The sequence below is a fragment of the Opisthorchis viverrini genome (assembly GCF_000715545.1).
Source record: "Opisthorchis viverrini unplaced genomic scaffold opera_v5_35, whole genome shotgun sequence".
Taxonomy (NCBI): Eukaryota; Metazoa; Platyhelminthes; class Trematoda; order Opisthorchiida; family Opisthorchiidae; genus Opisthorchis; species Opisthorchis viverrini.
The window spans coordinates 1,863,635-1,887,001 of NW_008751691.1; the positions used below are offsets into that span (position 1 = coordinate 1,863,635).

A 23,367-nucleotide genomic window follows, 5' to 3' on the forward strand; every position below is an offset into this window, starting at 1 on the left:
TATGTTCTACTTGAACCCAAATTGGACGGTTTTCGAGAAATACACTCATTTGCGGATCTATTCGGTTTGTTGGGCTGTTGAAGAATTTTCAGCAACCGTATGCGTACCGTATTGCTTCGTCGCAATATAACCTTATGAGTACCGTATTGCTTCTGTCGCAATATCTCAAATATCGTACCCACTGAAGTATGAGGCTGCCTGGTGCAGCACATTCATTTGCTTGAAAACGTCATAAACGAGTGATTCAGCTGGGTTCCAGACGAGTGTTCCGCAGAACCATATTTGTTGGCAAATGAGTGTATCTCGCTACTGTGTATGCTGTGTAAGTATACCGTCGCATTTTGCAAATCACAGTTAATTTGTTTGCCCCCTCTTACCAAGAAATTTTGACCTCTAGCTGAGAGGTCACTTTGGAGTATTTACACCGGAAGTGACTGTTTTGGTTTCTTCATCGGTCTGTTCGCCGAGCCTCGGAGTCAGTTGGCAAGCGTTTCGTCCCCAATCGAGTTTGGTTTGCTTAGTTTGCCTCTTTAGCAACCTTCTGATGGGGGAAACTTTGCAATATTTGTGCCTTTGGCACTAGATTCCTTCTGAAGCAGAGATTACTTGCGTCCTGTTAGCCAGACACCCACGTGGTACGAGTTTCTTAGAATGCTTCGCTTGTAAGCCGCACCCCACTAACACGCCCCCTCATTCAGGCCACTACTGCCTGCAGTACATAGCTCTCCACTCCCACAGCCTCATGTGATCGGTAGACAAAACTGTCACAGCCATAACCACTGTTAAACAATGACGCAGTTTGTTCGGTCGAATAAGATGATTGATGATGATGATGATGATGATGATGATGATGGTTATGATGATGATGTCAACAACCTTCCCTTGTTTTCCGCGTTTGACCTTTCCTTCAATGTAAGAAACCTTGAACTGGGAAACTTTTGGCACATTACTGCGATAGGCAAATAGACCATATGATGATGTCAACAACCTTCCCTTGTTTTTCGCGTTTGACCTTTCATTCATTGTCAGTAACCTTGAACCGGAAAACTTTTGGCACATCACTGCGATAGGCAAATAGACTATACTTATCTGCTTTCAAGGCCTTAGTGATCGGCAGTTGTTGTTTAGCATGGATGTTACTGACGTTCACTTTTTTCAAGTAATCGCAGCTCCAAATAAGAGTAATCTCCTCATACAACGACTTTTGTCCAAGCTTTTATCCTCCAAAGTTTCTGTTTCTCATTTCCACGTTCGTGTCGGCTTATGGTTATTACGGAGACCAATGCTCTTGTGTGTTTTTATTTAGCAAGGATGAGAATACTGGCTTTTTTGAGTGTGGGACTGCACTTCCGGAAGGTTTTCCACAAACCCCACTTAAGGCGCTTTACATTCCCTACAACGACAGTTTCACGTGGCTAGACTTTGCGGGTCATCTAACCAGCTGTCACCTTAAAACACCCTCTGTATTGGGTCTCCTTGTAAGTTTGTGAACTTTCGGGGTGGGAATTCCCTGGGTTTTGCGCACACCCAACTTAAATGCGCGCGTCGTATGGTTTTGCGCCGAAGAAGTCCTGATCGTGTATAAAATACAATTCTACTGAGTCAATCTGAGTGACCAGCACGCTTCAAAGGGCCTCAAACTGGGCACAGTTGACCCATCGTTCACTGTGCTTTGTAGCTAAAATGAAGCAGCTTCCTGAGCTCTCAAAGAAAAATCCACTCAGAGGTCTGATCTGCATCGGTTGTTACTCACCCAATAAAAACATGTAAAACCAGTATCATTCCCCTTACTCAGTCTCCACCAAACCTCCCAAAGGCCGTTTTCCAACCCATGCCCTGGCACACTCATACGTGAACTCAATTGAAAAAACCGCTTTATTCTTATAAGATCAAGTGGAATAGTGAATATGTATATATCATGTATGCGGCTGCATATAGATGCACATGATATTAACACAAAAATCGATAATTTGAAGAGTTACTAGAGATTGGAAGTATAAATTTGTGCGTATACCTAAGCTACCGGCACCAGCTTTGTCTTGAGGCATAAGCACAGGATCGGACGCGAGCATTTAAAAGCCGGAGTATATATTGATTGTCCTTGAACGTCTCCGTCCGGTGGTCACATTCCGTTTGACCCCATCCGATTAAAGCATGCACATGCGAAAGTGGTTGAGGCGAACAGCCAGACTGAAAAAATATTGCTGGTTGTTTGCAAGTGAACAGATCGACACTGGGGAAGAAAGAAGATCTTCCATCGAGAAACCAGAGCAAATGAGTTGCGAATGAGGTACACTCGGGACCAAAGGGAAATATCAATCACAACGTCTGCAATTCCAAGGCATAGAAGACGCGTCTCTGTTGATGATCGGAAATAGGTGTGCAAAATGAATACGAGTCAGGTCCCGGGATACAAACACTGGTCAACATAGATCGATTCCAATCGATCGCGGTTTTCACAGTGGCCGGATACGTTCGGCATAAATACGGTCAGGGGGTCCCGTTGTTCTCGTTATTGACGATGCTGAACTAATCTGCTTCGCAGTAAATCAATACAACAAGGACTGGTCATAGAGAATGTCCAATTTATCACAGGATATTCAAGGTACATTCACTGTCTGTGACACCTACTTTTTGTGGGAAAATAAGAATTGGGCCAGAGTATAACTGAAGGTTTCTCAAGTTATGAGATTTATTCGAACGATCAGGGCTCTCTCTCTCTGTCGAAAGTTATCCGTGTGAACACCAAATTTAACGTGATCCAAACGGATAGGAGATGATAACAGATTCTGTTCAATTGTACTGTTTGGTCCACCGTACACCAGGAAGCTGTACATAGTCTGTAAAAAACCGACTCTTTCAAGGATGAGAAAGTGCATTTGTGAGCGAGTGCGTTCGTGTGTATCGCTATAGGGAATTCGTTGATTGCACAAATACTGTCGAAGATCGAGGTATGCATAGTTCAAAGAAAACAAGGAAGTATTGATAGCTGTGGTGGTAAAAATCAGACGGAACGGTAAAATATAGGTTGGTCCTAAGGTTTGTTTGTCATGTATGATCAAGAGGTTTTTTCTTCTGGAAAGCGACTTAACTGGGCTACGCAATTTTTGCACTTTGTGTGGCGACGGTAGTGGGCCGGCGCTATTATTAACATTATCGATTAATTTCTCTCTGGGAAACGGTGCCAGCGGAACCATTCCGCTTCGCGAATGGAGAAAATATCGGGAAGACTGAACTTATGTATTCACATCGTGGTGATTCATTCAAACGAAAGACGGTGGAGAATCCAGCATTATAGATACAATGATTGTGCCGTGGGCTTTGGAGTTCCTTCTGATGGACAACGAAATTTGTCGATTCGCAATCTGACCAATATTGATCTGCAGGATATCACTGGGAACGCTTCACAAGGGATCTCAGTCCAGTTTGACATCAGTAATCGTTCAAGCGATACATTATGTATTCCGTGATGGTACTGCAGCTACAGTCCGGCGTATCACAAAACACGTGACACATGTTTTCTCGAGTGTTTTGCTTTCTGGCAACAAATCCGAAAATCCTGGAACAAGGAAAAAATGTGCAAGATCAGGGTTAGAAGTTCCGTTGGCGACGCCGAAAATAAGAGTACCGGTTTCAACTGGTCACTGCTATTCGTCTGTCGTAGCAATGAATTAGAAGAGAGCAACACGCAAGACTATGAAACAGAATCATCGCGTTGGGTTTTAAAAAACACGGTAATAGGTATGAAAAGGTTCAATTTAATACGTCAAAGATCTGTGACTAGTCATGTAGACTGTAATGGGATGGGTTTAGAGAGATCTAAGAATAACGATTTATGCTTTTTTTCGTTTTAGTCGTAACACTGTTTGGCCAGTGTTTCAGTTTGGTGCGTAGACATCCCCGAGGTTAATTCGCTCAAGGTCCACATGCAATCAGAAGAGATAAAAGCTGCGTCAAGTGTAGATGCTTCCCAAATACCGATCATGCAGTACTTTCTCCATCTAGTTCTTAAGAGATCGGTCCTGGAATCCTGCGATTGAAGGATGCTGACATTTTGCACTCAACGAACCAGATCAGCTGTTTTGTTGGTTAGCTTGTCACGTGATCCATTCCGCCTTCACAGGTATCCTTCTCAATTACAATCCAGTTAACTTCCAAACAGACAGATTATGACCCAACCTATATGTAATGGAGTCCGATGATTTAGTAATTCACGGGGCCTTCTGTTAGAACTAGTAACGAAGTGCTGGCTCTTGTAGAAGTTGTGCGATTTCAAAGCAGATATTTGACCCACTGTCACTGAAAGCAGACCTATTAACGAAGTTCTTACTTGCGTTACTTACACATTTACACTCCCACTTCCAGTTAGACCACTGCAATTCGTTAGTTATCACCGAATTTTAATATAAAAAGGTCACAATGGATACCGAAGCGGCTTGCGATTGACGTTCGAAACCTTCTGCCCTAAAAACAACCTAAGCCACTTTAAAAAGAGTCCGCGAGTGAAGACAGACCGTCAACGACTGAGACCAACTAATTTGCGACACCAGCGTACGCAACAAACTGCAACATTTTGACGTAGAAAGTCCCACTCCACTTTCAAAGGTTTTGCAGCTGAGAACATTGTGCGGATAATGGGCACCGTGGTCCGCTGTTATTCGCGTCCTCGAAGTTGGTGTCTATTCGCTTCGGCAGTAGTTATTACCTCCTGATCTGTTTGGTTACCTTTCTGAATCGGTAGTCTGTTGATTCCGATCTTGGTCTGAGGTTTAGTTGCGCTGGGTTATCGCTTGCACTGTGACAGCGAGTAAGTAATTTGGCGAGAAGCGATTCGCAGTTAAGCTCAGGCCCCCACTTATCACCCACATTGAATTTACACTGAAAAACAAGGGGGCACAAACACAAGACATGTGGGATCACCCACCGCTCGCATTGTGCCCATTTTAAGTAGGTCTGACAAGAATTTAACAGTATATCAGCACGCCTATTCCTCTCATTACCCTAAATATAAAAACAGCGTTGTGGTAGACCGAAAAGGACATCTTGACGGAAACCAGTTGGTAGGAGAAACCAACTTACCTAGATGCTTTGAAGCCCATTGCTCTGAGTTCCTGCGACTCCCAGCTGAAAAAAATAGTGCATCTCTGTGAGAATGCGGACGGACGAATGGGAACTACGTATTCACCAGGAGCGAAAACCTCATAGCGGCCCGAACAGTTCCTGGCAAAATAAACCCTACCAGTAAGGTAGATTCGTTCGTGACATCGATTCTTTCGTTTGTTGGTTCACATAAATCCGCCCTACGTTAATTGTAATAAAGCGCCCTATCTCTCGCTGTGTTCTACCTAATGGATTATGCGCACATGATAGACCATATATCTGAATTGGTCTGTACACATACATGCACATACCTGCAGAGGCTCGAACAACAAAAAGCACTCTGTTCGAGATGGTAATTTGTTGAAATATTGGTAGCTCGGGTGAGTTTATTGGTTGTTGATCAGATGGCTGTTGATCTGTTCGCCGAGCTTGGCCATCGGCTTGCAAACGTTTCGTCAACACACGAGGAGACATCATCAGTGCGCAGTTTGGTGGGTACTTCTTCCTTGCCTGCGCGTGTTTGTATAGCATTCAAAGGCTATCTGTATCGAGGTGCTTTCCACCCTCATTCTCTGACCCTTACTTTTCGTAAAAAGTGGTTTTTGAATACACTAATCTCCGAAACCACTACCGTATAGCTTCTTATTTCGGTTTCGTCTGGTGTTTATGACGGATAGTTTTTACTGCCATCAGCGGTTAGGGCTGTTTAATTGGATGTGGCCAGTGGTTCCAAATTTCACATACGTGACTCCCTTTAGCACCACACATCGAGAGGTCAGCCGGACGATGCTAGAGTTGTTCTCAAGTTACACTGCGACTCTCTAAAGTCATGGGTTGGACAAAAGCAAAGCTTGCCAGTGATCACACCTGAGAACAAAATGCTGACCATTGATAGCGTACCATCTTTACTTGGACGACTAGATTAGGTGACAATCCAACGTGGTTTCAGTACATAACGTGACCCAATCTTCAGACCTACACATAAGTAGTATCTAGTGAACCATGAAGAATATAAAACTGCATGTGCTCAACCAGCTAAGCCATTGAGCCACGGGTCATGGCTTTCACCTACACAAACAGCGCGATGAAAAGGATTTTCCCATAAAAGGGAAATACATACCTTTTACACAGCGCTGTACACTGATTTACTGATATAAATATTGTAGGGAGGGGATTTCTGACGACAGAACTAGTGCGCTCCGTGAAGACGTTCTCTGATCTACTAGCGTGTAATAACTCGTTCGCAGCCCGTGAGTTGCAGAACGTTCATTCGTCGAAAGTGGCAGGATAACACAGGTTTGGCTCATATTCAGTTTATTTGGCAACAATAATAAGTTTACTCATTGGCTTTTGGGTTAAACTTCCCCGTATTCACGTGCATTCCACGTGAATGCATTCAACTTATTTCTCTGGTTACTGCTCGAAATTCACATGCATCGATCAGAATAAGGATAATAGCTACTCAGCTGCATTCGGTCTTCCTAACCAATTGTGCTTCTGATTATAAGTGACTTATTGATTTATCCAAAAACTGTGAGGAGGGAAGTCCACAACGCAACACAAACCGTGAACGGACCAACCGAAAATAGACCTCAAACACCCCGAAACAGCCGCCTAACCAACCAATGGAATACGAGACATACAGACCACAACACATCACGAATTTAGACCGGACCAATAATACTACAAGAAAGGTATATACCAAGTAGCCAGTTGCATGACAGCATACTGGATGCTCTCCAAAAACTAACAGTTAGGCACGGAGGAAGCACCCACTCGACTGCGGACTGATGATGTTTCCCCGATTGGTGAGGAAATTTTGCAAACCAACTGCCAAGCTAGGTGAACAGATCAACTAGCATCTGATCAACCAAAAGTTAACCTAACTTTACTGAACTGCCTTGCATGTTTTTTGTGAGGTGCATAAGCTGTTGATTGCAATGATCTAAAGAACCCGATACTTCCAATCTGCTTGGAGTTGTTGCTCAGTCGAGGAGAAACCAACGCAAAATCGTTTTTCGGTCGTTCTAGTTGACCTCCAAATTGAAAAAATTACTGTGGGCTTTTATAAAGTGCATTCTCTTTTTGGAAATAAGCAAGGTGTGGGGAAGTATGGACCCGGACTTGTGTCAAGATGGAGGAGGTATCGGGTCTTGAAACAGCAAAACACATCACAATAACAGAAGTTCTACATTTCCTCATTTTCTCTGAAAGAGCAAGGCGAATGACATTGGGACAAATATATTTCTTCCTATTTTAGCGAGAATTGTTCACGAACTAATCATTTCAAGTTTACTTTGAATTGATTAGTTTGCATGTGTCGCTTACCACCGCTGTGCCGGATCGATCGCACAGTAGGACACAGAAAACAAGGGATAGTGGCGACGGAAGAAAAGCTTTCTCCAGTTGTCCGTCACCGTCAGGCCGTCTTGAGTTACTTTGATTGTCACTTCGGTTTGTTTCACCTACAAATGACACAGATGAATAAATAACATCAATAGTGGGTGCGATGGGTAGATTTCTAGGAGCACCATTAGAAACCTTGGGAAACAACAGTAGAGGAATAATGATCCCACAGTATCTTCGTAGAAGACAAACCTCCAAAATTTCAACTATTATGGAACTAGTCGTTTCGAGTTAGATTTATTCAAAATCAATACTTTTTTTCAGTTGTTCAGACGTATTTCGTAGGCCGATAAACGACTTTTCGGGATCCTTAAGCAAAATTAGTCGTTCGCGAGTAATCAATTCAGGATAATAGTGAGCTCACACCACGCCCATGCAGTCTACTTGTCAGCACCCTGTTGATTCACCTGGTTGTTGTTGTGCAGAAAATGGGTTCGTCCAAAATTTATCAAAATATAGTAGAAACGGACACCGTTTACTATTTTTCGTCATCTAAGTTGTCCTACTTGATTTGGGTAGTTGGATGTGCAAGCCAAAACTGCTTCGGTGAAGTCTACCAACCGTTGTCCATCGGTTTTTCAGTCCATTGGTTTGCAATGATTTTGGTCAACTTGTTTGTGGCAACTGATTGCATCTTGAGTTCCTGTGTGAGGATCATCTACTTGGCGACTACCCTTATAAAAGCGAGTCCCAATCGCAACAGCTAGACTATGTCATTCTGGACGTGATTGTACCGTCAACTACTGTGGTCTGATTCGGCTGTATTTTTTGCAGATTTAGACCACTGTTTATGATATTCTACAACTGAATGTGCTGCACACAGGCCGCCTCATGTTTCAGTTGGCCCAATATTCGAGATATCGTAGTATATTTTCATACAGGAAACTACTCACAAAGTTGCTGAAGACTGTTCGACAGGTTGACGAAAACTCGAGGACTGCGCCTACCTAATGAGCCCCAAGCGGAAGGGCGAAACCGGTCGTGGTCTGTCGAAGAGTTTTCAGCAACCTTGTGAGTAGTTTCCTTTATGAAGACAACATGTTTTGTTTACAAGTTTGTCACATTTAGGCCCGGGCTGAGACAGTCAAACAGACTAAAAATCTAATCTGCAAGTTCCTCTCCCAATCACTAACAAATACAAGTTCATCGCATGTATCTTTTGTCGGCCAAATGTAAAACTTTCAATGGGGATTCCTTCCTTTAAGTGAGGCCAATCTTTGCTGAGAAGCCGAGAAGCAGTGAGCGTCTTATGAAACTCCAGTCAGGAGTTTCGAGCACGTGACCACTAAACTGTTCGACCACAATGGACTCATCAGTAGTATGGTTCACTCGCTATACTTCTAATCAGTAAGTCACGGAGGAAAGGGTTACGTTCTCAAGCTACTGATCAGCATTTTTCGAGCTCGAAACTCCCTGAATTTCCTCGCGATACACACCGTGGATTGTTCTCAATAGGAGTGAAACGGCTACAAACTGTTTCTTGGCTTTTCAACTCAGATTGGCTTCTCCAATAAAAACTCCAAAATCTCCTAACACCATCCGTGGAACTTTTCAACAACAACCCCAGCAGGCAATACCATTGACGAGTTGTTCGCCCCGTATCTTATTGGCTATTCTGTTAACTACATCTTTGTGAATTACGCTCCCAGTTGACAATGGCTGATCAATGTTCTGTGAAGATCCGTCGTTCTGACAACACTGACTTACTCGCACTCCATGCTTAGAGGACGGCCAGATAAACAGGCCAGACAGGCGAATCACGGAACACAAGCAACATGCTCGTTTTCCCCCACAAGAAATCCAACTGAGTTTAAAAAAANAATCAGCCATTGCACCGCAGGCCTTGAATCAAGCCCTCAAATCGACTTCGGTGGCCGACGTACAGTCCAGTCAGGAATCAAGTCACACGTGGAACGGATCAACACCCGACCAAACTGCACCAAACGTATAAATGGAGTCTACCGACTGGGATTTCCAGCACACCATAGTTGACGCAGTGGCTAGAGGTCAAACCTCAACAGTAACGCACTGCTAAAACACACCCACCCCACTGGTCTGGGTTCACCCAAAATTTATCAAAATATAGTAGAAACGGACACCGTTTACTATTTTTCGCCATCTAAGTTGTCATAATCGATTTGGGTAGTTGGACGTGCAAGCCAAAACGGCTTCGGTGAAGCCTACCAACCGTTGTCCATCGGTTCGTCAGGCCATTGATCTGTAAGGATGTCTATTCTATGCTGATCGTATCCAAAAGGCTACACATTCTCCGGACGATGCGAAACGTCACTGTTCTGACGTGTTCTCGAGTTAAACAAGATCAAATAAACCGGGAACCGACAAACCAGAACGCCGCACTACGTCTTAAAACACATTACAGTTATGTCCGAAAGTCAAAATTGAGCGTCTCTGTCGGTTATGCACAACCAAAGTAAACTTTAAAACTAGATCCGATATTTCAATAGTACTTCTCTAAACGACCGTGTTGACGCTAACCTCGTGAATGTCTTCAGAAGTAGCTCCTGTTGACGAGGAGTAGAGCCACCATTCCCCAGTACCTTATTGAAGGCCCTTCTTTTAGTCGGGGGAGTTTCGATATGGGGTGAAAATATTAAACGAGGTCATCGAACAAAGTGATTTGCAGGAGGGAAATTCTGTACCCATTTTCAGTAGCGTCATCCATAGCAGAAGGACTGGCCACCTGGGCGATGGTACCTCCAGTTGTATTAAATGAAACAGTAACATAACTTACCTGAGCAGAATTCTCCAGAAGCACATCTACAGCCTTGCGGATAGCTGATGAACCGGTCAGATTCTCCGTGTCAATACTTCCCAGGTAGATTGACGTGAATGCTGAGCAAAAGACGAGGTAACGAATGGAGGATAATTCAGACGAATGAAAAATTAATCAAGGGTATCTTACCTATTCACAAGGTTGCTGAAAACTCTTGGACAGACCACGACCGCCCTTCCGCTTGGAGCTCATTACGTAGGTGCAGTCCCCGAGCTTTCATCAACCTGTCGAAGAGTCTACAGCAACCTTGTGATTAGTTTCCTTTATGAAAATTTACTACGATATCTCGATTATTGGGCCAACTGAAACATGAGGCGGCCTGTGTGCAGCACATTCAGTTGTAGAATATCATAAACCAGAGATTCAGTTGAGTCTCCCGTGAAAACCAAATTGTTTTACAAATGAGTGTATTTCTCGATATCTCACCTAATTTGAGCTCAAAGATCGGTTCTCTATTCTGAGGTATGAATGTCTTGACTATGAATGATACAAAGCGAAAAGAGGTTTGGAGTGAAGATGAACAAGGTGACTGAGCAATTCAATACGTCTTCAGGAACATCCGGACAAAGTTCTCGTTGCCTCTACCGTTACCTGAATATTAAAGACAAATGTTTCTGAAAACAGTAGTCTAGCTGCTCGCCACCACCCTCATCATCATCAACGACTTAACATCGATGTCCAAAACCGATACTTCGTTGCCATAAACCCATGATTTATTTGAAAGACTTATTGCAACCAAAAGAATAAAAGTAGAAACTTAGGGTCCACACCTCCAGAAACGGTTGCGGGCAATCTAGATAGAAACTGACAACAAGAACGTCACTGACATCGACTAGCAGCATCTTTAACCATGCACAGTGGGAATCACGAGGATCAAATCCCTGATGGCAAATAGAACTAAAAGCACCTGAACTTTTCGCAATATCTTTAACGTTTCTCTGCCAGGTCAGAGGTTGACTATCCCTCTGTTTTAGGCTAACGCTCGCCAGACATGCGCAGCACTTGGCCTAACCACCGTTTCTTTGCCTGTTGGACACATTATTCGTCAGAAGTACCTATTTCACAACCAAACACTCGTTTTCTAATAGCCTTATTGTGGATTCACCCACACTACACACCATAATCAGTTGAACCAAGTTCAGTATACAAGAAGCTAAATCGCTGTGACAAAGTTCTTCACCGGCCAATTTTGGGTATGGGTTCATACCAACTAATCACTTCACCCTTTTGATATGTTATTTTCTGCTTTATGTTAGACCAAAGTCCGATTTCACAGGCTGTCGTTTGATGAACATACGGAGATTTCGAAGATCCGTTTAGTTGAGTGCGTTGCTCAATAGTGGGCTCTGTTCAACAAACAATCAGTCCATCTTAGAAGGCTCTGCTATCATTCGTCTTCAGTTTAAGCACGAGTGACGTTGACTACTCATAAGAACATGCTTTTGTCAGTAGTGAACTGGCTGTTTGGCCACTCTTGTGTCGTCGGCGCGTACGAAATACCGAAATTCAGTAAGACAGGAAGACAGTTGTATTTCATTCTTTCTGTACGGCTTGATACCCGATTTGTCGCTCACGTCTGGACACGGTGCTGTGGATTTTTACAACCTGATAACAGTAGTGTCCCCAATCAACCACCGGCCGTCGTCCAGTTTGTGTTGACATGCTTGATGTCACGCACACCAGGTGCAAGCAAAAATGTATTTAGCGAGCTTGAAGTTCCCCGGACCTGGAACAACTCGGTAACATTACGATTAGACAAGTCGTTCTTGTTCCATTTTGGAACGTCCGGAATTTGATATGCACCGTGTTGCTGGCTGGTTAATGCAAGCCCTTCTTCTTAGCCGCTCGAATATCCCCGTGGTTTGAACAAGAACAACGTGACCAACATTGCATTCGGGATCTCGTCATCAGGTCGATACATATATATTGGTTCAAATAGGAGTAAAAATGGGATACACAGCGAAGATTTATTAGTGAAGTGGTGGAAACGAGCAGACACCAAAGGTGAGTTGTCTGCTTTTCTACGTCGCATCCAATTGGATGCTGTGAGACAGTCTAGAGGGCCGTTGAGTGACTTGGTCAGCTGATTCGTGTCACGTGACCAAGGCAGACTCGGCGGTCGTACGAAAAGGTTTTGGCAGGGCAATGCCGGGTTTCGCTATGACGACTGCCTAGGCTGTGGTCAAGTCACACCGTTGGATCGATACTGACAGCCTATTGGGCACACGGCAAATGGCATGAAACGAATGACACGGAATGTAACACGTGCCCGGTGTCAATTAAGTGGGACGCAGTTGAGATTTTGACTGAACTGTTGAGTCTAATGGTGTTCCGGTAAGAGGTGCTCACGCATTCTCCTAGAAAGTTGCCGTTTCGTGGTGACTTGAGAACATGCCGTGCAATTTATCCATACACGGGTCTTTATTCAGATATCTTTATGCCAGGTTTTCGTTGGGGGACCATTTTTCAATGTGAATCTGGTTCAGTTTACTATGCCCGATTACCAAAACTTACAAGGACAATATTTTGACCTTTCAGGCAAACTGTATCAGACATGTTATATTCGCTCACAGAACACCATTTACTCTCAAAAATAAAAATTATTCTGCGGAGGATCATTCTGAAAAATCACATCACGTGGCCAAAATTTTACAGCTATGTATGTTTCAAGTGGTATGATAACAAATAATGAATGCCAAAGCATTGGTACTAACGAGAGATTCACGTGAAACTCTCGTTTATGGTAGTCTTCAATTGAAAGTGCCGCGCTATGGGTTTCATTTGGCGCAATTTTCGAGATATCGCAGTATTCTTTCCAGGGGATTTCCCTCCACGTCGGTTTTGTTTGCCTCAATTCGCAAAACCACGGAGTTTGAAGAAACATCCAATGTACGTTTCAAAAGCTATTTGAAAAGGAAAACACATCGGACGTACTTCGCCACTTGCCGGTGGGTACGCCAAATGGCATGGGACCAAATTCAGTCTCGTAGGCAGATGGTGGAGATCGCCCTTGGGAGAATGGTCCTCTGGAATGGGGTGGAGCCAATCCGTCTTGGCGACCGGAAGGATACTGTCCTGGTGGAAGTTGCCCAGTAGCATGGGAGGACGAGTAGTAGGAACCAACAGCTGCTACTGATACGTCTCCAGGAAGTGGGTCCGATGGATGGCGGGTCAGCTGACCACGTTGCGCAGGGCCACGTGGACTATCTTCTGCAATAACCGGGAGTAAAGATGAATTTCTTACTGAGAAATCAAACGGGGGCTCGATTCAAAACATGAATTTCATGGTTAATAGGACACGAGTATTACCCAGTCGTCATATTAGATAAACTGCTCTCAGAGTGCAATTCCACAAAAACATAGATAGTTCAGCAGCACATTGGCAAATGGATAAAAAGTCTAGCTATTCGACAACCTTTCGCGCAATCTTTCAGTACTTTTATTGACTGCATCTGCCACTCGGCCTCGAGGTGTCCAGAGGAAACTCACTAAAGCCTTTGATAAGCTATCAGGCGTAGTCTGCACATATATGTCAACAACTTGGATCAACACAAGATAAATTTGGAGCGGTTCTTCGATTGCTGTTCTGAAGAAGATAAAATCCCAACAGGCAGGCTATTGAACGAACATGAGAATTTGCTCACAGTCGACTGTCCAAGAGAAAATCAGCACGAACGGGCCCGTGGCAACCCCACAAGCAAAATCAAATGGGATATTTAACGATTTGGGTCATTTTCTATCATATCTGACCACTCTGGTGGACGAAATGACGCAAAAGGGATTCTATGGTTTGGAAAGTCTAAGAACGCAGCACTTGTGTGAGGGGATCCGAGGTTACCTGTCTTCATCCAAGGCGACAGTAGTTGTGCTTATGTGACAAGGGACTTTGAACTCACAACGAGTTGCAGTTCATGAGTACGGAGTTTCGGAATTCATTAACTGGAAAAACCGCACTGCCAACGTGTACCATAGTTTGTCGAATGACCACGATGGCTGATCCGAATCGTAAAACTGACTTGCGAATCAGGACAGGAGCAACAAGACATCCCATCTAAAGAGACTGACACAACCTATCAAAAATGTTTAATCGTACTGACAGCGCAAACTGCTGGGTGGTGTGTATGTTACCGACCGATTATAGCTGTGGTCAGCTCAGGAGGGATATTACCTTCAAGGCGTGGATAGACTACCTGGTCTGATTAACGGAGAGAGGTGGGTAGAATGCGTTCCTGAAAACCCTGATTTGCAGAGAGTAGGCTACCTTTCATAAGCTGCAAACTATGAGGGTGCAGTCAAACAAGGAAACCGTGTTCATTCGTGGAATGACCATAAGGTAGTGGTAAACCCCAGATGAGACTCATTTTTCACAAGAGGGAGGAATCGATACAGGGCTTCCGATGACAATAACACGTTACAACATAACGCGACAAGCCAATCACCACCCGAATTCGGTTCAAAATGTGACAACTATTCATCGGGATATTTCACCGTTTACAGCTAGGGATAGACGCAGGTCGTTTAGCACGGTTCATCTGTTTCGATCATTTCTGCTGATGACTGGTCGGAGTGTAGCATACTAATATTAGGTGAACGACAGGGAAACCAATCCGGAGCTGAACAATCAAGAGAATTAAAAACAACATGCAGAAAGGTTGAACACTAACAAAAATCAGTAATTATGTTCGGTAAAACGAGACTGTTTCGTAAAGGAAACTACTCAAAAGGTTGCTGAAAATTCGTTGACAGACCACGACCGGTTTCGCTCATCCGCTTCGGGCTCATCAGGTAGGCGCAGTCCCCGAGTTTCCGTTTTCACGAGAGACTCAACTGAATCTCTCGTTTATGATATTCTACAACTGAATGTGCCGCACATAGGCCACCTCATGAAAAACAAAATGATTTGAAAATGGGTGTATTTTTTTCAAAAACGAGACTTTCATTTTACTTGATTGAGCCCGGAGTCACGGAATCCCAGATTTGAACCCAGGAAATCTGAAATGTGCGGCGATTACATTAACGCTACTCTGGCAGCACACACTGGCCGCGATGGAATTATCACGTCTGAAAGGACAGGCCCAAGTCAGGCGATCCGTTAGTCTAGGATTCTGAAAGACGCCTTCGTGCTGTCCTGATTTTATCGCTTGATTGACTCGTCTATGGAAAATTCCGACTCAGGTAGCACCACTGACAGTTTCAACCTGCTGGATAACTTCCATTAATTGTAGGTAGTTACGCGATAAGCGGATTGGCACATCGGTCTTGTTTGGAAACTCGAACCCTTGTCCTGGTGCAGCCAATCACTTTAATCGCAGTTTCCTCTTGGAAGACGATTAATGAGCATGTATAAAATATGACCAGAACATCACCTAACAGTGATGTTGCATTCAGTCCTGAAGTTGCTTGTTCGCCACATTACCGAGCACGTTTGACTATCAGATCATTAAGGAAGAAGGCCTTCATTGCGGAGTTATTTATTAGAAAATGCCAACTGACCGATTGCAGACCATTGGACAGGGAAGCAAAACTCTAATTTGCATCTCATTTACAAAAACTGGACATCTGTCTTCTCCTGAACGCGTCTTCTTGAACTTTCCTGGAGATTCTTAACCCCACTCATCCCTCGCTCAAATCCAAGCAAATGTTACAAAGTGACTTCACGAATTCCGCAACAGATCTCCCCTTTCCAAAAGACGCAGAGCGAAATTCCACGGACTACACATACTACTCACGTGCCTCCCTATCAGTAGTATCACCGTTACACCAGGTCATATCAGCGGTGACCAGAGAACGTCCCACTTTCTCCTCTATGGATACATCTCCGCAAATTAGCAGGCAGATTCTGACCTTTGGGATTCATGAACTGACCTGATTTCTCATCCAACCGTTTCAGCTGAGACAAAGGTTGAGTTACGTAGGGCACCCGACAAACTGAAGTGCCTCTTTCTGAGCCGAAAGTGGTGTACACGTCCCGGAACACGAAATCACACCCACTCAAAAAAAATGAGATAACTCAAGATCAGTCTGTCTTCACACTTCTCGGAGATGAGAAGAGTGAAGTGTGCACTCTCCAGCTCGTTAAGTTCTTCGCCAGTAGCGAGTTGAACGCCGGGGTTTGCTTTGGCAAAGCCCCCTGCACATACCAGCCACTCACGAGTACTTAACATTTTCTATTTACAAGTCTGCGGGAAACGTTGCTGCACGATTGCATATGAAAGAACGAATCTGTCAACAAAAAATCAACTTATATGTTGTCGGTTGTTCTGCAACTTGAACTACTGCGCATATCTGGTGTACACAACCTCTCCTCGGCTGTAGCCACACTTGTTGATCCTTAGGGCTGACTACACTCAAACCTCTAGGATTCAGCGCTAGAAGTGCCGTTGCAACGGTGCTGAGGATGATACCCGTGTAACGGTGATACCACTGATGGGGGGCATGCGAGTAGTATGTTCTCTCGTAAATCCGCTTCGCGTCTCTTGAAAAGTGAGATCTATTACGGAATTTGTGGAGTCGCTCTAAAATCATTTGCTTGCAATCGAGTAATAGTCAGTAAATGTCCAGGTAAGTTCAGGAAGACGCGTTCAAGGAGAAGATGGATATTCAGTTTTGTAAACAAGATGCATATGAGAGATTGCTCATCTGTCCAATAGTCTGTCACTGTTCAGTTGGCATTTCCTAATAAATAACTCCGCAACGAAGGGCTTGTTCTTTTCACCCCTACGATCACCACATTCACCAAAAGCGCTTTTTTGAAGTCAGGCGCTATTATTAAGTTACTCTAATTGGCTGGTTTTAGTTTCTCGCCCAAACAGTCGCTCCGTAAAGAGAAAACGTCTGTCAGTTCCTTAGGAATGACAGCTCTCGAATCGGGAAGGTCAGGGTAGCTTTTGCCAACATCTGAGACCTATGGTAACGACGCGAAAATAATCTGTCTGTCAAGGGCACTGCGGCGGTACAATCTATACTGCTTTATGGTTCTGCTAGCGCGTTCGACCTCACCAACTGTTTGACTCAACAGCCTGGGAGCCGTTCGTTATTGAAGATGGGGAAAGTTCTTTCCAGTGATAGTTTCACCTACTGAGGTACTTCATGGACTGCTTTTATTTCAGGGTTCTCCCTGAAGGTCCCGCTTCCGGCATTTCTGAAAACCCCAATCACTTCCAAACTTATCGAGCAGCACGTCTAATCATCTTCCTTTGCCTCTGTTATCACACCGATGTGCACTGTATTGACGACCAGCCAAGACTCAGATAGGGTTGAATTCTAGCCGGACATCCATTGCTTTAGCAGCGAAATGCCTCGTGAATTTCGCATTCTAGTAGAAACGTATATCTCTACTTGGATTAGCCGGGAGATGTTAAAAGAGGACGGTTTCAGTATTCAGCCATATTCCCAAAGTCAAATACCACAATGGAAGGGACTTTTTCAGCAAATCGCTCGCTTCTGAAGGGACAACGATACTTTGTGGCACCGTCGGTATGCCAGAAAGTGGTACAAAAGTTTTTTTTATAAAAAAAGCTCACTTTGTTGACTGGCGTGCAGTTCAGTTCAATGGACATTTTAATTTAGGTTCCGGTTGTCGCTTTCGCTCAAACGGCTTGGTTTTCTCAACATGGTGAATAGCGTCCGTTACCATCATTCGTGATTTCTTGCTTGGTCGAATCTCGTTTTTCAAAGTGCACTGTCGTTTCAGCTCCTTTTGCAGGCAGTCTTCACAGTTACATGTTGGCATGCTATCATATCCTAGCCAGACTGCCAAGTTAACCTTTATCTTTGTTGACTGGACGGTTCTCTGGTAAGCCTTGTAAAGGCTGCTCGATCATTCTATCTAATGGCTCCTGTTCTAATAGGTTTTAGATGGGTTCTGTTTAGCCGCTGGAATGTTATTTCGTCACCCCATCTCTATCCCATCCATAAAAACATTGCGTTGCACAAACTATGAACATGTTCTTGGTTCCTAAAATGAACCGTATTATCACTTGTTTAAATGGACATTCTGGGCACTTTTCGAACTGGTTTCTCACGCTTGATACTTGTCTCCGTGTTTGTCGTGGGTCTAACTGCCGGTCGATAACTGTCAAGGTTTGTTGTACATTAATTGATTTATTGATATTTTGCTATACAGTAAAGCACATTTTGTCGGGATCACTTTCGTTTTGAATTCGGATCCACTCTTCGGTGCTCGTTGCTCGACTTATCGATTTTGTCGCTTACAACTACTATTAGCAGTGGCAGTAATAGTATTGCACCGAATTTCACACCTTCCTTATCAGTGGCGTCTGTCGATGATTATTTTTTCTTCACTGACAACGCATTTAAGGAGTGCACACACGCACACACTCTTTGTTGACCAATTAAAATTCTTGAATCGGGTGGCCAACCAGGTGAATCGAGAAGGAGGACCTTGACAAGTAACGTGTCGAGGCATTGTTGTTCATCTGGAATTCACGTCAGCCAAAGCGCTATTCATTCAAAGAGTAGTATGTTTGTGGTCTTGAAATCTCCCCTTGAATTATAGGGAGGTCAATAGATATCTTCTCCGGCGATGTGAAACCCAGGGAATGTTCAGTGTAGACATTTTGGAGAATTCCCTCTTGTAAGGGCAGTCGCTTCTCATTCGAGGTCCGCGGTTTTTCGGCACTCCACACTTCGGAAAGCACACAGCGGTGGGCCATTCGCGCCACCGACGGCTGGTGGCAATATGGCCGCTTCGCATTTGGGGCTGGTTCATATGTATGCGGAAGATCATTCGGCCAAACGGATCCAGGAAACGCATCATGCGGAGATGAAGCTTTCGGCCAGAATTATTATTGTCTGTTCCACTTTTTTAAGCCATCCGAAGCATCCTAAGAACCGTCCGTAGTAGTGTCAGAGCGTGGAGAGGTACAGCGGACACAAAGATCACCAGCTGATTTCTTTGGTGCCTTCCCAGAAGCTACCATAAAGCCGCGCGGGCTTTTACCCATTTCAACAGATATAGCTCCACTTAAAACTCCAGCATAGCAGCTACCTTAGATGCGGAAGTGGGAGCGAGAACAAGCCGAGGGGAGACATATTCGGTAACCATATTCCGGCCATAGACACTCGTTTGGGAAAAGTAGAACACATGGATGGAAAGCCAGTCTCATGTCTAAGCCAAAGCAGTTTGTTGTTCCGTTTCCCTCTGACCACGAGCAATAAAGGCATTCAGATTCGCCGAATTCAAGTAGTTGAAACAGATTTTGAGTTACCTGAGTTGCTTGCATATTTTACACGAAGCATGGATCTTTCGTTCGAAGGTGTTAAAAGTTGGACTCAACTCATGGGTAAGCTACCGAAAAAGTTTCATCAGTGAGGCGAGGTGGGAAGGAGAACTTCAGGAGTAGCTCAGCTGCAGATAGCAACGAGGACTTGCTGGTGAGTACGGGCGACAACCAATATGGCATGGTTTGGGATCACGGATACAGTTTGGCCGCTCACTTTAGGACTGAACTCATGGGTAAGCTGCCGAAAAAGTTTCATCAGTGAAGCGAGGTGGGAAGGGGAACTTCAGGAGTAGCTCAGCTGCAGATAGCAACGAGGACTTGCTGGTGAGTACGGGCGACAACCAATATGGCATGTTTTGGGATCACGGATACAGTTTGCACAGCTCACTTTAGACACTCCTAATAAAGACAATGGCCATTCAGTGTTCGGGGGTGGGACGGGTTCAAATATGTAAGCATAAGGTAACAGGTACGTTACAAATATGGACAACATACCTGACAGATGGCCCCCAGTATGGTGACGGTGGGGGCGAGTGGCGCGGTCCATCGGTTCTCCTGACCGTGTAGAAAGCGCAATCAATGAAGGTAGGCTTGAAGTCGGTGCCGGAGATTTAAACGGCAGTCGAAGGGCGAATGGAAGCGCCAGCGGTTGGACGACATGCTCATATAGTAAACTGACCAGATTGGTGAATATAGGTTCATTTGAACAGCCCCGTAATCGGACAGGACCGTGAGTGACACTCATTGCGGTTGGACCCATTGGGACATTGGACGGCGCAAGTGAAGCCGCTGGTACACCAATCGCTTGAGACATCACACTTGGGCTGGTAGGTAGTCCTTCGATCAAGTAATGCCGTACCACCTCACTTTCGTCTCCTGTATCTGAAACAAGCAGAATATTGCAGCAGACGAATTTCGGCGATTAAGTTAACAGAGTCTTCATAGTTAATAAAACAGCTGATGACCAAATGGGTAGAAATACTCACTGAGAGCTAAATCTTACTTTTCGATTGCTGAATTGACCTAGTAGTGAAAAAAACATTTAACATCACTCGCTGTGAAACATGATGTAATTTGTCACATATTCTAAACACCATCTCCAACCTATCCGATGAGAAGATACTACTCGCTTTGAAATTTCCATCGTCACTACTCAAATCCCCATTCTACATCTTTAAAATTACAGAAATCACTCCATGGAACACCAGACAGCTTTCTACTACTCATTACTACTCACATTAGTTAAATGAATCACCACCTGTTCATCTACCGCACTCTATTCTGGCTCTTTCGTATTCGAAATGGAAAAATTCGCTCAAACTGAAAACATTAGCTAAACATATTATTTAACCGCAGGTTACTGGGAGGCAACCGACCCTAATTTGTTATTTTAACTTTTGCTATGTATGTGCGTGGTACACAATCGAAATCGCCTTTTCTGAATGGGTCAATCTGGGGCTACTTTCTTCCCGACTACTGACGGGCACCAACGATGTCAGATGATATGGTTTTGACTAACTTTCCGGTGAGTGCTGTGCATACGTGCACGGATGGAATGATGCCTAGAAACCGGCAAGGAAGCCTGACTAACTCTCAGTTTGCCGGATAGATATTTGTCAGAATAGGTTTTTGGGGTAACCCGTCTTGACAACAATAGTATTTGTGTTTCCTCGTTCGATGGTAACCGTACCTGCGTTCCTCGAAACTTTAGACTTTTCATTTCCTCCTTTTCGTAATAGAAGGCCAAAAATTAATCTGCTGATAAAGAACGAAAGCTTGGTTCCCTAGACCAGATATTCATTCTCTTATCCAGCTACATTTGAAATTCCTTTGAGTTTTGCTTGTCAAATCGGGCTGTTCGGACACAAGCATTTTGCAAGTTCCGCTCCCCGCTTCCCTTCTGATCTTTACTGTCCCTCGAATCAGTCTTGCTATGATTTTGTCCAGGCATTATTCGAGGCGAGAATAATTCTGTCATGTGGACATTCTCCCTTCAGTTACGCATGAAATTCCATCTTATAATTGAGACAAGGTCACTGATTCGCGCTCACCTGACGACCCACCGCAGGTCACACAACCGATTGCTCGGGTAGACAAATTCATTGCCGTCAAAAGACATTCATAGTGGCATTTTGTGTTCAGTCTTATAAAGCATTTTATGCTGACTGGGACTTATCAAACGGGTCAGGTGTTATCATTGAGACCTAGTGACTATTGTTCACAATAACGATCAGTGATTGACAGGAAAACACAGTCCACCGGTTGGAAGGACTAGGGACTGTGTGTATAAAAGTAACTGTAACGATTGCGCTAAGGTTTGCATAGGACAAACTGCCGGGGAATTGCACACCAGAATCGGTGAGCATAAAAGAAGAATAATACCAAACCACCAAGGAATGCAGAAGAATACCAAACGCTGCTCAAAGACTCAGCGATGGCGGTACATGCCTTAGACACGGGACATAGAACAGATCTGGAGAATGTGGAAGTTTCAAGACGGGGACTGCGATTCACACCACAGCGGCTGATAGCCGAGGCGGTGGAAATTACTAAGCATCACAGCGTGAATAGAATCGAGGGTGTGGAGCTAGCGAGCGTATGGAAAGCGGTCTTAGATAAGCCGAGTTGACACGTGACGGTGTGGTTGTCAATCCACTTAGGATCATTAGAAAAAACCGGGGGGTAGGGGTGGAAACCCCAACCGACCAAAGGTCACAGCATCCCTCCTACACAACTTTCTTAGCACTAGCTCACCCACACAGACTAACAGAAGGTTCAAACGAAGTTCAAGAGGAACCATCAAATGAACCGAACCAGAAGAACTAGACCCTAGGTTGGACCCAAACACATGTAGGTTTCACCACCGACACTCTAACACACTAAAAAATCCCTCGACCGACACCCAACAGAGATTTGGCTTGACTTAGCTCATTGGTTTTCCTTGCGCCTTATATCTCCACCAACCTCGGAACCTAGTCACTTGGCCTGACGAAGCTTTTGTGTCAAAAGCGAAACGTTGCCCAGCAATAAATCTACCGATCGTCACCAAACTTTTTCGAGAAATAATTTACTTGGTTTGCAGAAATGTTCACTCAAGTGTTGTGATGTGGGTACTTCCATTACTTGGTAAAGAACACGTAGAGTGGAATTAGATCCCCCAGCGTTTCGAACATCTCATCAAGAGCGAAACAATCAATAATTAGGCAGACGCGCGCCGAATGGTCCTAACACTCGACCTCAATGAGTTGTGCTGCACGTTATCCTGATTAGTCAAGTCTAAGATTGGACGTGTGAGTTGTCATCATAACTCCTAGTATTAAAGTTTCACTTCCGTGGGGTTAAGTTGAGTCTGCTGATCACTTCTATCCAAACTGCAGATCTTTGTTGGTCGTAATATGGCCGGAGCTACTGCAAACCACAGATTGGTGTTTGGGTTGCAAATCTATTCTGGCCAGAACTTACCACTTTATGTGTAGTCAAAAAGACCACTCTGAGCTATAAAGGCCGTTTAAAACTTGCGTTATTCACGTGAATCAGAGTGAAAGGAATAGTGTGGACGAGCTATTTGGCCGTTCCGCCAATTCTTTACCAGTTCGTCCGAGCTTCTTGTCCAAGGTTGATCTCAGTTTCTACAGGATGGCGCACTGTGCATGGTTGTCGGGAACGCTTACCAAAGCACAGACAACTAGCGTTTGACATGACCGACGCTGATCCAAATTTATGCCACGTATTGTTCAGTAAAGTCCCTAACCCTGATCTTCTACTCACAAAATTGGTGATATAACCACCGAATGAATTCATCATTATCATCATCATCATCAT

General features: G+C 44.3%; 2 protein-coding genes across 2 annotated transcripts in view; one reads left to right on the top strand and one right to left on the bottom strand.

Moving 5' to 3' along the window:
- Position 1: 1 nt before the first annotated feature.
- On the top strand, positions 2-8,457 carry T265_02756 (hypothetical protein; the record flags this gene model as incomplete). Its single annotated transcript, XM_009167071.1, has 3 exons — positions 2-64; positions 5,505-5,618; positions 8,287-8,457. 3 exons carry the CDS (start codon positions 2-4, stop codon positions 8,455-8,457), a joined length of 348 nt encoding a protein of 115 aa, XP_009165335.1.
- The window catches only part of T265_02757 (hypothetical protein), a gene marked incomplete at both ends in the record, with an annotated part of 72,687 nt that continues 51,190 nt past the window's right edge, over positions 1,871-23,367 (bottom strand). Inside the window, 6 exons of the mRNA XM_009167072.1 lie at positions 1,871-3,559; positions 5,080-5,124; positions 7,429-7,565; positions 10,259-10,359; positions 13,235-13,510; positions 20,041-20,427. Coding sequence (XP_009165336.1) covers positions 3,433-3,559; positions 5,080-5,124; positions 7,429-7,565; positions 10,259-10,359; positions 13,235-13,510; positions 20,041-20,427 — 1,073 coding nt within the window. The remainder of the gene's footprint in view (positions 3,560-5,079; positions 5,125-7,428; positions 7,566-10,258; positions 10,360-13,234; positions 13,511-20,040; positions 20,428-23,367) is intronic.